The 15,770-nt window shown below is 31.6% G+C and overlaps 5 protein-coding genes across 12 annotated transcripts; all 5 read right to left on the minus strand.

The window, feature by feature from the left end:
* Positions 1–974: 974 nt before the first annotated feature.
* On the minus strand, positions 975–3,394 carry LOC105676674 (odorant receptor 4-like). Of its 2 annotated transcripts, XM_012374734.2 has the most exons (5): positions 2,492–3,393; positions 2,275–2,374; positions 2,073–2,183; positions 1,849–2,004; positions 976–1,738 (listed from the first exon to the last, which is right to left on the minus strand). In XM_012374734.2, the coding sequence occupies exons 1-5, from the start codon at positions 3,271–3,273 to the stop codon at positions 1,685–1,687; spliced, it is 1,203 nt and encodes a 400-aa protein (XP_012230157.1). In that variant the 5' UTR covers positions 3,274–3,393; the 3' UTR covers positions 976–1,684. The 2 variants fall into 2 exon arrangements, with proteins under 2 accessions (XP_067214176.1, XP_012230157.1); XM_067358075.1 differs by lacking the exon at positions 1,849–2,004 and having other exon boundaries at positions 975–1,242; positions 2,492–3,394.
* A 282-nt stretch (positions 3,395–3,676) lies between these two features.
* Positions 3,677–5,691, minus strand: LOC105676652 (odorant receptor 4-like). Of its 2 annotated transcripts, XM_012374700.2 has the most exons (5): positions 4,783–5,691; positions 4,442–4,541; positions 4,204–4,314; positions 3,914–4,069; positions 3,677–3,858 (listed from the first exon to the last, which is right to left on the minus strand). In XM_012374700.2, the coding sequence occupies exons 1-5, from the start codon at positions 5,559–5,561 to the stop codon at positions 3,805–3,807; spliced, it is 1,200 nt and encodes a 399-aa protein (XP_012230123.2). In that variant the 5' UTR covers positions 5,562–5,691; the 3' UTR covers positions 3,677–3,804. The 2 variants fall into 2 exon arrangements, with proteins under 2 accessions (XP_012230123.2, XP_067214152.1); XM_067358051.1 differs by having other exon boundaries at positions 3,677–4,069.
* Positions 5,692–5,864: 173 nt separating this feature from the next.
* LOC137000684 (odorant receptor 4-like) lies at positions 5,865–9,324 on the minus strand. Of its 3 annotated transcripts, XR_010890949.1 has the most exons (6): positions 8,665–9,324; positions 8,406–8,586; positions 8,170–8,269; positions 7,841–7,951; positions 7,426–7,714; positions 5,865–6,331 (listed from the first exon to the last, which is right to left on the minus strand). XR_010890949.1 is itself a non-coding variant. In XM_067358028.1 (5 exons), exons 1-5 carry the CDS (start codon positions 9,185–9,187, stop codon positions 6,278–6,280), a joined length of 1,203 nt encoding a protein of 400 aa, XP_067214129.1. In that variant the 5' UTR covers positions 9,188–9,324; the 3' UTR covers positions 5,872–6,277. The 3 variants fall into 3 exon arrangements, 1 of the variants encoding a protein (XP_067214129.1); XR_010890948.1 differs by having other exon boundaries at positions 5,871–6,331; positions 8,406–9,324; XM_067358028.1 differs by having other exon boundaries at positions 5,872–6,331; positions 7,426–7,581; positions 8,406–9,324.
* Positions 9,325–9,752: 428 nt separating this feature from the next.
* On the minus strand, positions 9,753–12,243 carry LOC105676653 (odorant receptor 10-like). 2 transcript variants are annotated; one of them, XM_067358078.1, is made up of 5 exons: positions 11,462–12,243; positions 11,010–11,109; positions 10,693–10,803; positions 10,227–10,382; positions 9,753–9,933 (listed from the first exon to the last, which is right to left on the minus strand). In XM_067358078.1, exons 1-5 carry the CDS (start codon positions 12,241–12,243, stop codon positions 9,880–9,882), a joined length of 1,203 nt encoding a protein of 400 aa, XP_067214179.1. In that variant the 3' UTR covers positions 9,753–9,879. The 2 variants fall into 2 exon arrangements, with proteins under 2 accessions (XP_067214179.1, XP_067214185.1); XM_067358084.1 differs by lacking the exon at positions 9,753–9,933 and having other exon boundaries at positions 10,290–10,387.
* Positions 12,244–12,897: 654 nt separating this feature from the next.
* LOC137000740 (odorant receptor 13a-like) lies at positions 12,898–15,719 on the minus strand. Of its 3 annotated transcripts, XM_067358101.1 has the most exons (6): positions 14,912–15,719; positions 14,636–14,830; positions 14,366–14,465; positions 14,010–14,120; positions 13,498–13,653; positions 12,898–13,166 (listed from the first exon to the last, which is right to left on the minus strand). In XM_067358101.1, exons 1-6 carry the CDS (start codon positions 15,412–15,414, stop codon positions 13,113–13,115), a joined length of 1,119 nt encoding a protein of 372 aa, XP_067214202.1. In that variant the 5' UTR covers positions 15,415–15,719; the 3' UTR covers positions 12,898–13,112. The 3 variants fall into 3 exon arrangements, with proteins under 3 accessions (XP_067214202.1, XP_067214207.1, XP_067214196.1); XM_067358106.1 differs by having other exon boundaries at positions 14,094–14,120; positions 14,636–15,719; XM_067358095.1 differs by having other exon boundaries at positions 14,636–15,718.
* Positions 15,720–15,770: the final 51 nt, after the last annotated feature.

Below are 15,770 nucleotides of genomic sequence, written 5' to 3' on the forward strand. Positions count from 1 at the left end.
TCCAGGTGTATGTGTTTTATGGCGTGTATTATATTATATTACATAAGAAAGACGGAGGTAATTATTGACATTAAATAGTTAATATTTATCATTATTCTTAACAGAAAATAGATAAACGTTTCGTTCAATATTTGACGATCTTCAGTAACAGTGACCTCAATCGAGTAATATACTAGGACAACTATCATTAAATTTACTGAAGATGGTCAAATATTGATCGAAACGTCTGGCTATTTTTATGTTAAGAATAATGAAGAACTCTCTTTATTTTATATCAACGATAATGAAGAATGTAATTAGCAATAAACAACTTGCGTCGGCTCGAAATCCTCTATCGTTTCATTGTTAATCATTATAATTTATTCTACATAATTAAGAAGCTTATTGTGCTGATATAAAAGTTTTGTTTAATTACAAATTGCAAACAATTACAGTCTATTTTTAAAAAAGGTATGTTAGATTTTTTTCGCGATGCAAACTGTTTATCTTGATGCGTATTGTGCGTTACTTCGTTCTAACAAGCGATTGTCAACGCAAGGATTGCGTATTTTTACTGCTTATATTTTGAGAAGGTTAGTAGTCTGTTATATTTCTTATTTTGGTTAATTGATTTTGAATGCCGAATATTAATACATATTGTAGGAGAAAAAAAACGATATAAACGTAAAATTCGTAAGACACATAACATAACGAGAAGGAGAAAAATGTTTCGTAAAAAGTTCGTAATAAATAATTTGTAAAATGCATAATTTATAAAAGTCTTATAGCTATCAGGATTTATTATTAAATCACACGTATAATAACCGAAACGGAAGACAACGACCGAACTTTAACCGAAGAAACAGTCTACATTCTAACGCCGATTTTACAAGTCTTCTAACTTCTCGCAAGCTACTGCTTTTTCTTTCTTCTCATTATCGCGACCGTCTGATTCTCCTTTCCAGTTTGTCTTACGACTCTTTTCCCCGAAATCCGCTTCTCCATATCCTTCTTCGCTGTATTGACAGGTCAGAAATAGCTGACTCATGTCTCTGAGTCCTTTCGATAATGTCATTTTGATAATGTCATTTCGATAATGTCATTCTCCTTTTCGGCTCGATTTGTTACTTGACCTTGGTAATCTATTTATCAAGGTCCTTTTTTACTCGGTAATCTATTTATCCTGAATGTCTGTCTAAATTTCTTCAATATTTAAATGTTTTCGGTCAATTTGATTCTTCTTTCGTACTAACGCGTTTCCGACTGCAATATATTTTCGTGTAAGAAGATTCCCGTGAATTTTATAATTAATTTCTTATTATTGAATATTAATAGATGCATTTTCGTGCGTAGAACTTTATTGTGATCTGTGCATGTCAAGAAAGGTACAATTTTAAATATGATAAAAATTATGATATGTATTAGTATATTGTATTTTTTGTACTAATCAAAGGTTAAATCAAAGGTTAAATAGCGCGCGTTATACGTGCGCTTGTATTCTAGTAGTATAAGTATAAGAAATTATGTAACTTTAAATATAAATTTACATTTAATTTCTATAGAAACATAAAAAAATATAAAAACCACCGTGATTAATTTATGCTACAGAAACAATGCTATTTACATTCAGCAATAATTCGTAGATTTTATCTGAAATTTTCTACAATTTTTAAAGTTTACTTCTTTTGTTTAATTAACTACAACTTTAAATACTGGTTGTGCGTAATATATTTAAATAAGCCACTGATGTCCGCACAATCTAAAAAAGACATATAATTGCATCTTTGTTGACAATTCAATATTCGAATAATTAAAGGATAAAAGTTTTAGAAGTAAATGTACAAAAAAATGCGAAATAAGAACACTTACAGCACCGAAGCTGTTAAGAGATAGATCCATAAATTTTCCTGCGGTGATTTTAATAGGAATACTAGACACCGCGATCATTAAAATGAGACCGCGAGCAGTTTTGTGAGGTATGTAGTACCAATCAAGAGTACAAGAAGTAATGTACATCTTCATATTCTACAATCGTGTAATAATGGATCAACGATCCTGTTATTCTTATTGATTAATAAGTTATTGATTAATACCTGATCTGTGAGAAGCTCACCGATGAAACAGAATATAAAAATGTTGAAAGCGAATGTTAGAAGAAGTATAGAATACGTTAACATAGACACCGCATTGTTATCTTTCCATTCCTATAAAACGCGTGCAAAAGATATCTTTCGCATTATTAGCCGTATTTTTTATTTGCATTATATATTTGTTTAAAATAATGATCTCGCGTACCAGTATTATATAATATCCAAGAAGACACAAGATAAAAGTGCACCCGATCACCTCCACCAGACACGTGTATTGAAAAATTTCCTCTACCTTGTTTAAAAAGCTAGATGACATTAATAAAAATACCTTAATTTCATTAATCTTTACAATTACGAAACTGCACATTGCAAAAATTTCGATCAATCGGCACAACATCAACCGCAATGGTGTGCAGTGTTACCTCTTAATCCTGATATGTTGCTTTACGATAGCCGCCAATTTTTGGTTGGCAATTTTAGCGGAAAAGTGCTCCGTCTTTGTAAGATCCTCCATCCTGGCAATGAGAATTTTCAATTGACTGCAGGCGTGCAGCACCAATAGAGCCGCCAGGCTGCAGGCTCCACTTGTTATCGAGTACTGCACGAATCCGGAGAGAAATTGCATGGTAAAGATGATCTCGTAAGCCGGCGTCTTCTGCGGATCAATGAATACGTAATAACCGGCGATTCCCAACGGTCTAATCGTCACGTTTTGCGAAGTGACGACGACCCCGCGTAATAACGGCACGATCGTGCGATACGAGAATCCGCTCCCGTACACAAAGGCTATGCAAAGAATCGCCAGACTGCGTCCAATCCTTGAGTTGTTCATCATGATCTTACGGTCCTCCGCCGGGTTCACCTTTTCCCAGTCCTCTTCAATGTGCCTAATGCAATCTTTAATTCGGTCATCTCGGTAAATCAGCACCATGTGTTTTAGGATGGCTATCAGGCTGTTGCACATGGGGCCGACCATCTTGAAGCGACGGCGCGCGTTTGATTCCTTGAGAAATATTTTCAGCACGCCCGGCACGAAAATGAAATAGAGCAGGACCTGGCACAAGACTCGCAGCATTTTTGTCCGGACGATTTTCAGAGCGGACGAATCGTCGCGCGACGGCCATACGCCGATCAGGTTCAGAACACCGCGCGTCACGTGCACAGTGCGTCTGATGTCATCGCGATAGAAAGTATTTGCGTGCATGACTGGATCTACTTGACTCTGACGTTGCTACTGAGAAACTGATCGACGTATTATTATAAAGCGGCAGCGCGCTTGCGTTTTCTATGAGAGCGGAAGAGGAGAGGGATCTGCAGTTAAAACAATTGTAAACTTTACCTTCCTTTCCTCCAGCAAATCGCGCAAAAGTTGTGTATTATGTTCGAGGAAGGGAACATCGCGGGAAAGTTCACAAAGTATTAAACACAAGAAAATAGAGAAAAAAATAGCAAACCCAGCGGAGAGAAATATCGCAGATATTGATCGTTTCACGACGGTGCGCTGATCATTCCGTGTTCAATATCTATTTCATCTGTGAGAAATTGAGAGAAAAATATGCACCCAAATATCTTTTCTCAGAGTAAGTGCTTATAATAAAAGAAAAATGTATTATGTAACATTTTGTATTTTAATATTTTTATTAAATAATTGATATCTCTACTTGAGTGACGCTACAATTCTACTCCTACATGGAAATATGCAAATCGAATCTTTTTACATAGAACGTTGAGTGATTTATTCCATAACTTTTCGAATAAGATTAAAATACGTTACGGCCGTCTTAACAACCTAGAAGATAATAAATTTTGATTAATTTTCCTTTTATAGTAAACACATTACTTACATCGCCGAAGGTTCTGATAGAAAGATCGATAAACTTCCCAGCTCTAAGTTTTGTCGGAATATTCGACATGGCTATGACCAAGGTCAGTGCTCGTGCTTTCGCATCCGGAAGACGGTACCAGGCCAATGTGCACACAGTTAATGACAATTTCTCCGCCTAGTTTCATCAAGAAGTCATCATATGCATCAAAATAGAAATTGAAAGGAAAACATCCAACATATTTCCTATCTCACTGTCTGTCAAACACGTTAATCGTATTCTCTACAATAAATTTACAATAATAATCGTACCTCTAGGGAAAGTTGCTCGCCGATAAAACAAAAGATAAAAATATTAAATCCAATTGACGTGAGTAGGACGAGATACGAGCCCATAGCTACAACATTTTGATCTTCCCACTCCTATAATTTCGACAGTTAAATGCACAAATTTTACATATTGTATGCGAATAAAATATAACACAGCAGGATTTTTTCAACGTTAAAATCGCGCGAATTATTCAATTATTGTATAATTGTTGAAACGCACCGTGAGAATATCATGTCCTAAAAGACATACAATTATCGTACATCCCATCACTTCTAACAGACTCGTATATTCCAAAGTGTTCTGCACCAATTGTAAGAAACTATAAAGGGACGCGCGTAAAATATAGATTTTTTACTGGAAAATTTTTTACCTAACGTATATAAGTAGAATATGCTGATAAAAAATTACATAAAACATGTTAACATAATGTATCAATTTTATGTAAATTTTGATTGATTCTGCAAACGTCAAAAATATTTATCTTAATAAATATAAAAACTAACACAAAAGAGAAATACATTTAAATATAATTGACATCAAGTAGATACGTTAAAACTCACTTTCGCATCCTGATCTGGTATTCCACGGTCACGGCCAGTCTCTTGTCCAAATTCTTGACTTCAGACTCGTTCACTAAATTGTTCATCAACGCCTTCAGTATTTCTAACTGCGCGCATATGTGCATAACGCAGAGAGCGGCCAGACTGCAGATCGCCACCGTAATAGTATACTTTATAAATCCAGAGAAGAACTGTATACAGAACATGATTTCGTATGCGGGACTAATACGTCCGTCGAAAAGAACAAAGTAACTCGGGCATGGCAAAAATCTGATCGTAATGTTCTGATCGGTGACGAACTTTCCCTTGCTCAGTGGCACAACTGTACGGAAATACAATCCGGAGGAATACATAAATATACCACACAGGATCAGTAACTGCCTTGCAGTTCTGGCTTTGTCAATCATGGAGTGACGAGCGCTCGCGCTTGCGACGTTTCGCCAGTCGTTTCTCACTTGCATCAAGCAGTTTCTCACTTGGTTCTTGCTAAACACTAGGTTGCTATACTTCAGAACAGCTAATATTGTGAACATTACAGACGATATAAGTTTCAATCTGACACGAGTTCGTTTTTCTATAATAATTATGTACAGGATCGTTGGAATTAATTCGCAGCAGAGGAGAAAGTAGCAGCCCAATATCAGCAAGATGTTTTGGATATTTTCGAAAAATGAGGGCTCTGTCTCCATGTAAGGCCAAATACCCAACAGACGAAAAACAAAACGATTTAATTGCATGGTATATTTTATATCGTTCTCATAATTTTTGTTTGCCAACATTTTTAAATAAATTGTATCATGTACTTTTACAAACAAGACGTTATGACTTTATCGTGCAGAATGAAATGACATGTGCGTGATAAGACACATGTAACGACAAGATGCGTGTTTCTTCATCACTGATCGTAGCAAGCTTGGATCGCCCTAAACATAACTCGGTACGTAAATGCGCTTGCGTTCCGAATGATATTGACAAGTCACGTCAAACGAATAGGTAATAACGCGCGTTTAGAATTCTTGTTCAAACATTGAAAAAGTTTGAAAGTAAAGTGAATCAACAATGGTTAGCAGACTGCTTTCTATGAACTGTATTTTTATTCGCCAACCTTCACTACCTTGTGTAGCAAGAAAGTTATGTATAACTTTTTTTTCTGTCTCATAGCATGCACAATCACAACGTTAGCCAATAATAACTATAATATCAAGATATTTCTAAAATTCTAAAAATATAATATAACGCATATTATGCGAGCCAAATTAAATTTTATATATATATATATATATATATATATATATATATATATAATTTATATGTGTGCGCGCGCACGTGTATGTGTCTGTGTGTGTTTTGTGCATGGAAATTTATATAGATTCAATATATTTTCTCACATCTTTCAAGCTTTCATGGATATATACAAGATTACTTTTTAAAATATAATTTTACCAACAAGTATGTATAATCTACGTGATTACTTTAACAATTAAAATTTAATTATTTACTCAGTTATACTTCGAAGCATATTAAGATATGCACCAGCTGTTTTCATGACCTAAAACATAATATTTATTCGCTTATCATTTAGATTTATTCTTGAAATACAATTATAACTGAGATATTCACTATATTCATTTATATTTTCATTTCGAAAATATGAAATATTATTCAAAGATTTACAAAAAATATAAATATTAATATAAATATTATTCAGAGATTAACAAGAATAATTTAAAAAATAAACAATTATATATATAATTATATTATATATCATTAATATATATTTCTTATGCATTACTTCATAAAAAATCATCGCAGACAAGAAATTAAAAAAGTATTTTAAAACTTAAAGTTTGTACTTTTATGAGCTTTAGAAAATTTAAAAATTTTTTATTTTTACAAGAAAGAACATATTGTTTTGTTCTTAAAATTATATATGTTTAACACTTTGTAGTTCGATAAAAAAATTTTTCTCGCAAAATTTATGATAAATGTTAAAAACTACATTTTATCCAACACACGTTTTTTTTTTTAATTTTCCTACGATTTCATTTGACTGAGTTACACAACTGAAGTTAAATCTGTATTTTTACACTAATACTATTGCTGATGATAAATTTTTCACAGAAAAAATGTAGGGTGGCATACGTATAATAGCGCGCACTCAATCAAATCGGCCGCACTGTTCTGTCACTTCGAGATGTTCAGAGACTCAAAAATTAATAATTTTCAAACCGTTGTAACTCGACAAAAAATCATCGTAAACAAAAAATATAAAAAAGCATTTTAAAGTTTGAAGTTTGTACTTTCGCGTGTTTTTAGTTGTTTGTAAAAATTTTTCTATTTTTACAATTCTGAGCTGAAAAAAACTACATTGTTTTATTCTTAAAATTATGTACTTTGAACATTTTGTAGCTCAATAAAAAAATTTTTATTGCAAAATTTATGACAAGTGTCAAATTATGTAATTTGAAATCAACCCTACATTTTGAGAAAAATAGCATTAACGTAAAAAATACAGTTGTCTAAGTTCAAAGTTGTGTAACTCAGCAAAAAAAAATCATAAGAAAATTTTAAGAAACGTGTTTTATAGGTAAAATGTAGTTTTTGACACGGATAAATAAGTGCACTTGAAATTATCAATCTTACTTGACCAAATGTCATAAGTGACAAATCGATGAGCTTTCCAGCGGAGATCTTGGTCGGCGTATTAGACATAATCATCAGCAATACAACACTGCGTGCTTTCTTGTCCGGAAGACGATACCACTCGAGTTCGCTGGATGCAGTAGCTACTTCTTCTGCCTGTTATCAATATTATCGCACAACGTAGCAATATATTACATGTTTTAATTCCACCTAATTTTTCTTTGCTATTTCGAAGATAGTGCGAGTTACTTTTATCTTTTTGTAAAATATATAATTTATTTTTAATGTTCTGGAAAATATTGAGAGTGCACATTTATTTCTAAAGCAAATTATACGTTTTGTGGAATAATAATTTACATCTCATTCAAAAATCATTGTCTATCACAAATATCGAAGATTTTAATGTAAATCATACCTGTACGGTAAGCTGTTCACCAGTGTAACAAAACATAAATATATGAATCGTCACGTTTGTAACGCATAACAAATAAGTGCATACACCTGCAGTGTTATTATTTTGCCATTCCTATAAATACATTATCTATATACATAATTGATATTATTTTTTAACTGATTGTATATATTTTTAATGGCTTTGTAAAACTTTATTCTCTCTAAATTTTAAGTTATTTAAATTAAGGAATTATATATATCTAATCGTTATTAAATTTTTATTAGAGTTTTTAATTCTTCTTGTATACGTGATCTGTTTTCTAATTAGAAGCAATTCACAAACTTACAAACCATCATCATTAAATATACCATAACGCAAATGGTTATCGTATTCGTCATTATTTCCATCAAACACACTTGGTGCAGAGTATGCTGTACCAAACGCAGAAAACTGAAATGTGCTTTATTAACTGATGTGTAAGAAGTAAAAACTATTAGCCGCAACAGAAAAATCAAATATTTTTATTGTAAAATTAAAAACTAAGTAAAGATCGATATTAATAGACGCGCACAAATCACAAACTTACCTGCGTATTCTTATTTGATGTTCGACTATATCTGCTAGCTTTTTATCCACTTCGTATCCTGCTTGCCACTTCTTTTTGACAAGATTTCTCATTAAATCCATCAGAATCTTCAGCTGGCCGCAAGCGTGCACTACAAAAATGGCCGTGAAGCCGCACGTACCTGTCGCAATCGAAGCTGAAACTAATCCAGACAATAATTGGATGACAAAAAGTATTTCATAGGTGGGACTGAGTTGCACGTCAATTGAGAAATAATAACCAGGACACGCTAAAAGTCTGATTGTGATGTTCTGATCGGTGACGATTTTTCCCTGAGACAACGGTAGTATCGTTCGAAAGGTGAAGGCACCACCGTACATAAGAATTCCACAGAACATGACTAGGCGTCTGCCGGTCTTCGCGGATGTTAGCATCATGCTTCGTGCGTTCGCGTTGATAACGTTCTTCCAATCCTCTTCGATGTGTTTTAAACACCGTTTGATCTGATTGTCGCGAAATATAAAAATGGCATATTGACCGGCAACCATAAAATTATAAAGAAGAACAGGGATCATTTGAAGTCGAGCATGCGTGGTTTTTTCCATTATCCAAAAAAGAATAGCGGGAATTAAATCACAAGAAAGAAGAATATAAGAGATAGAAATTAAAAAGAATTTATAAATTCTTTTGTCTATAAAGTATTCTTTATTAATGGACGGCCAGGCACCGAGCACTCGCATAATGTTGCTAGTTGGTTGTGTGATGTATACAATGTCGCGCTGGCAATCTTTCTTATATGACATTTTTCTATCAATTTCACGCAATGCTTTACGATATTCTTCGGCTTCATTCGATATGTCGTTTTCTCTAAGTAATGCGGAATCTAGACGCGAGTCCAGTCGCGACTGATCGCTGAAGAGGAAAACTGACCGTGAAGTAAACTTAGAACTCGCTTGCGCTTGCGCGTGTTATAAATGCAAATGTTGCATGATGTAAAGAGATCATGATAGTAAAGTTTTCAAGTAAAGTTTTTCTCATCGAGGGACGCGATTGTTTTTTATGGAAAGTATTCTTATCCGCAAGTGCATTTGATGTTCTTTGTAGTAAGTAGGAAAATGACTTTGTTACTTTTGTGTCTTCCTACATCGCAACTTGTGCCATTACTATAATAGAAATCACAATTTGAATAAAGAAATAACAGTTTTAGTTTTATTATGTCAAATATTCTAGTTTACTTAAACAATTACTTAATATTTTCAAAAAGCAAATCATTTAAATCACTCATTTTTGGTATATAAGTAAAACTATGCAGCAATAATCATATTATAATATGGATTATTTAATAAAAAAATATATATTTTACGTTACATGTATTTATATTTACATTGCATAAAGTATTTGGCCTGAATATAATGTTGGGAGGTGCACACAATACGTCAATAAATATTTCATATATACAGTTTACGTTTATTTTTCATTATTAAAAATTAAACATTTATTCGACTACATTTCGAAGCATATTAAAATATGCCCCAGCAGTTTTCATAATCTAAAATATATTTAAAATTGCTAATTATTTTAGTTTATTTTCAATAAAAAATTATAATTATTGTGATTGTAAATAATAAATATATTTAAAATGAATATATGTATATGAATATACATATAATATACGTTCTATAAATTAAGATTTCAGTTAGAAATTACTAAAATTATCAATAAACATTGACATTTATTATTTATCGCTATAATTAGCGCGATGTAAAGGAAGTTACAATTCATGTAAAATTTTAAAGTTTAGCAGACTTGTATATTAATTTGGATAAAAATGCATTTACTTACATCACCAAACGTTTTTAATGACAGATCGACGAATTTTCCAGCAGAGATCTTAGTCGATGTGTTGGACATTATCATCAGTAATACAATGCTGCGTGCTTTTTTGTCCGGAAGACGATACCATTCAAGCTCGCAGGATGCAACGGCTACCTTTTCCGCCTATTCTTGATTTATCAGACATAGCAATAGCCACAAAATTTATTTACATCAAAAGTTTATTTGCTATTTCAAAAATAGTGTAATATACATTTTCTACATTCTTTTATAAAACAAATATTGTCTTTGCTATAAAATAACAATAACTTTCTACAAAATAGAATTTCCAAAAAATAAAATACAACTTTAATCAAAATTAATCATGCTAATTGTGAATTATGCAAAATGCGTATTTTATATTGCTAGACATATTTTTATTGTTGTAAAGATTTTATTGTTTTAAAGATAAATTGTCAGTATTTGCAAAACGTACCTGAGTGGTAAGCTGTTCACCAGTATAACAAAATAAAAATATGTGAATTATCACATTTGCAATACTTAACAAATAGGTGCCTAAAATTCCTATATTGCTATTTTGCAAGTCCTATAAATATATATATTTTTTATGTAATAATTATTGTTACTTAGTTTTATACTCTAATTACTTTTTGTTAGCAAAATTTACATTATTATATAAAACTGAAAATTTATATCAGGTACAAGTAATTACTCAATCCGTAATTTTTTAATTAACATATACCGAATATTAAATTTCTTTTTTTATTAAAATTAATTAGGGAACTTACGAACCACTAACAGGAAATACACCAAAAGGCAAATAGTTATCGTGTTTACCATAACTTCTATCAAATATATTTCTTGCAGAGTATGCTGCACCAATCGTAAAAAACTGAAATGCGCAATTTCTAATGGTGTCAAATCAATACAATATAAACTAAAAATATAAATATTGAAACAAAGAAATAAAAAATTGTTAATAATCATTGAATAACAAATTTGTTATCAAGAAATACACATTAATATTGCCCTGTCTAGACCATATCAAATATAATCATTTTTTTTATTTAATTAAAAAAAATTATTTGGATTGAAAGCCAATTTTAGTATAATTTTTACTCGTCAAACTATTCACTCGAATGAGCTACAAGTAGGATCCATCCTTTGGTCTAGATTGGGCACATGAAATTTATATTATGAATCACTAATTAGGATAAATGACTTTTGCAAATCGTGAAACTTACCTACGCACTCTTACTTGATGCTCGACTATCTCAGCTAACTTTTTATCAACTTCATGTTCCTCTTGCCATTGCTTTTGCACGAGACTTTTCATCATGTTAATTAAAATTTTTAGTTGGCCGCAAGCGTGTACTACAAAAATTGCTGTAAAGCCACATGCACATGTCACGATTGATACCATAACGAATCCTGTTATGCACTGGATTACAAAAAGTATTTCATAAATAGGACTAATTTGCACATCGAGAGAGAAAAGGTAAATTGGACAAGGTAAAGGTCTTATCGTGATATTCTGATCGGTAACAATTTTTTTCTGGGACAATGGCAGGATTGTTCGAAAGGTAAAGACACCACTATACATGAAGAATCCGCAGATTGAAACTAAACGCTTTCCCGTTTTTGCAGATTTCAGCATAATGTTCCGCGCATCTATGCTGAGAACATTCTGCCAATCTTCCTCGACGTGCTTCAAGCATTGTCTGAGTTGACTGCAGCGAAATATGAAGATACTGTATTGACTAGCGGACATAATGTCATATAAAAGAAGAGGTATTGTTTGAAGTCGAACGCGCACTGTTTTCTCCATCAACCAATAAAAAATACCCGGTATAAGATCAGAAGAAAGAAGAATATAAGAAATACTGATTAGGAAAAATTTGTGAGCTTTCGCATATATAGATCTTCCACTATTAACAGTTGGCCAGGCACCGAGTGCAAGTAAAATGTTGCGAGTAGGTTTTGTGATGTATAAAATATCGTCCTGATGACGTTTGTTTTGCGACATTTCTTTGTAGACTTTGATAAATGTTCTCTCAAATATTATTTGTTATACAATCTACTCTTAACGCGAAACTCGAGCGCGAGCTGAATCGGAACTAATCGTTGAAGAATAAAGTTGACTATGAAGTCAACTTATTACTTGTATGCGCTTGCGCACCTTAAAGACTCAAATGTTGCGTGAGAAAGAAGGATTGAAAGCAGAAAAGTTTGTAAATAAAGTTGCTTACTGAAGGGTGAAACGCTTTCCATGAAAAGTATTTTGATCTTCCTACGTGCATTGACTTTTGTGTCAAGCAGGAAAATTATTACGCTTAACTTTCTTCTTTTCTAACTTGTGATCATAACATTGATAGAAAACTAACAGTCTTGATTACGTTTTCAATAATATTTCTATGTGTTTAATGTGTTGTGATAGATCCATGCAATAATTGATATAGCGCAATTTTTACATAAAATTAATAAATTAAATCTCTCTTTAATTATTTATGTATTTAGTGAAATATTCTCTTTTTTTCGGAAAATAAAGATGGACATTATCGAGTATATTATAAATATGTAAATAAGAGTATTATTTGAAATTCAATATTTCATATATGTATAATATTTTTTATATTATTATTACGAAATTATACTTAATTCAATCACAACTATTTCTGGTGTAAGTAAAAGTATGTGACAATGTATTTATTAGGCGATATAAACTATTTAATAAAAAAATATATTTAAACAATATTTTATATAGTATATATTGTTTAAATAATTGCATTATAATAATGCGTGTATGCTACACAATGTTGATTTACACAATTTTATATTATTAATAAATACTAAATGTGGCTTACGTTATATTGATGATTATTAAAATTTAAATATTCATTCAATTACATTTCGGAGCATGTTAAAATATGCTCCAGCTGTTTTCACGACCTAAAATATGTTTAGAGTTGCTAATTTTTTTACGTATCTCCAATAAGAAATAGTCGTAAAATCATGTCGTTATTGCAAATTGTAGATACGTTTAGTGAAGTTGATATGCATGAATACATGTTACACTCTCTATATAAACTAAGATTTTTTTAAACTAGAGACGATCTAATATTGTTTATAAATATTGAACATTGATACTTATTTATTATTGCTGTCAATAATTTGAAATTCATCATGATAAAAAAAATATACATAATAATATTTTATAAAAAAATTATAGATTGTGCAGAATTATATACCAAGGAATATATTAATTCTTACATTTACTTACATTGCCAAATGTCTCAAAAGACAGATCAACGACATTTCCAACAGAAATCTTGGTCGGTGCAGTAGACATCAGCATCAATAACACGACATTACGTGCTTTCTTGTCCGGAAGACGATACCATTCGAGTTCACAAGATTCAGTAGCTACTATGTCAGCCTGTCGTTGATTTATTACACGTAATATAATAGTCACAAAATTTATTCACATTACATTTGATTTTTATAGATAGTGAAACATACATTTTTAATATTTTTGGAAAGTTAAATTTTATTTTCAACATAAAATAATAAGTTTGTAGAATTTTCACAAAATATAGTAAGAACTAAATTCAAGAAAAAATAAATAAATTTCAATGGTTTAAGAAGTTCAAATTAAGTCTCAAAAATAAATTGAATTCTTCCAATTGTGAAACATTTTCTTTAAACATACAAGAGGAGGGCTTCGTAGCCAGATTTTTTTTAACTCCACTATTATTGTTTGTTTTAAAAATTGTCAATATTTGTAAAACATACCTGAATAGTAAGTTGTTCACCAGTATAGCAAAATAGAAATATGTGAATTGTTACATTCATAATACTTAACAAATACATGCATACAACTCCTATACTCCTATTTTGCCAATCCTATAAATAAGGATTGTACAATAATACTTTACTTTGTACAACAATAATTATTGATTTATTGTAAAATAAATTGTAAAATAATTTGTTGATAAAATTCTTGCGTTATTTTGGAATTTAAAAATCAAAATTTTGTATCACAAGTAATTGCATAATTGTTGCGTTTATTTATTGTAATTATTTACTCGCATATATGTCAAAATATTAATTTTACTTTTTCATTAGAGTCAATTGGGGAACATACAAACCATTGTCATAAAGTATACCATAAGACAAATGGTTATCGTATTCACCATAATTTCCATTAAATATATTTCTTGCAAAGTTTTCTGAACCAATCGTAAGAAACTGAAATACAATTGCTAATAGTGGCGAATCAATATTATATACATCAAAAAAATAGAATAAAACGTTGTTAATACCACAAGTTACAAATTTTAGTAAATTATTAGTAAACATATTTTAACATAATACTCTAATTAGAAAAATAAGTAATATTTATAAATCGCAAAACTTACCTACGCACTCTTATGTGATGCTCGACTATCTCGGCTAATCTCTTATCCATTTCATATTCTTCTTCCCATTGTTTTTGCACGAGACTCTTTAACAAGTCGACAAAAATTTTCAACTGACCGCAAGCATGCACCACGAAAGTTGCTGTAAGGCCGCATGCACATATCACAATTGAAACAACGACGTATCCTGCTAAACTTTGAGTTAGAAAAATCGTTTCATAAACAGGGCTAACTTGTAAGTCGAGGGAGAAAAGATAAGTAGGACAGGGCAAGAACCTGATTGTGATATTTTGATCAGCAACAATTCTTTCTTGTAACAATGGCAATACTGTTCGGAAAGTAAAAACATTACTATACATAAAAAGTGCACAGATTGTAGCCAATCGCTTTCCCTTCTTCGCGAATTTGAGCATAATGTTTCGCGTGTCCGTACTGAGAACATTCTGCCAATCTTCCTCGACGTGCTTCAAGCATCGTCTGAGTTGACTATAGCGAAATATGAAGATACTGTATTGACTGGCTGACATTAAGTCATAGAGAAGAAAGGGGATTGTCTGAAGTCGACCACGCATTGTCTTCTCCACCAGGCAGTATAGAAGACAAGGTATAGTGTCAAAAGAAAGAAGAAAATAGGAGGCAAATATTAGCAAAAACTTGCAAATTTTTGAGTTTATAGATCTTTCACTACTGATGGACGGCCAGGCACCGAGAGTAAGCAAAATGTTGCGAGTCGGTTGTGTGATATATAAAACAATGTCTTGATATTTGTTTTGCAGCATTTTTTGACGTTCTGTGATACTTTTTTGCTGACAGATCTATGCAATCTTTTTTTTATGTAAAATTTGAACGCAAGCTGAATTGTAACTGACAGTCGCAGAGCAAAGCTAACTATAAAGTCAACTCATCACTTGCACGCGCTTGCGCGATTTAAAAATTCAATATACGTTGCGTGAGAAAAAAGATTGAAAGCAGAAAAGTTTGCAAATCAAATCGTTCACTGAGGGATGAGAAGTTTTTTATGAAAAGTATTCTTATCCGCATAAGTTCATTGGCTTTTGTCATCAATCAGGAAAATCATTATATTTAACTTTCTTTCTTTCTTTCTACATTCTAATGTACGATTGCAATGTTGATT

Source organism: Linepithema humile, chromosome 1, assembly GCF_040581485.1.
Source record: "Linepithema humile isolate Giens D197 chromosome 1, Lhum_UNIL_v1.0, whole genome shotgun sequence".
Lineage (NCBI taxonomy): Eukaryota > Metazoa > Arthropoda > Insecta > Hymenoptera > Formicidae > Linepithema > Linepithema humile.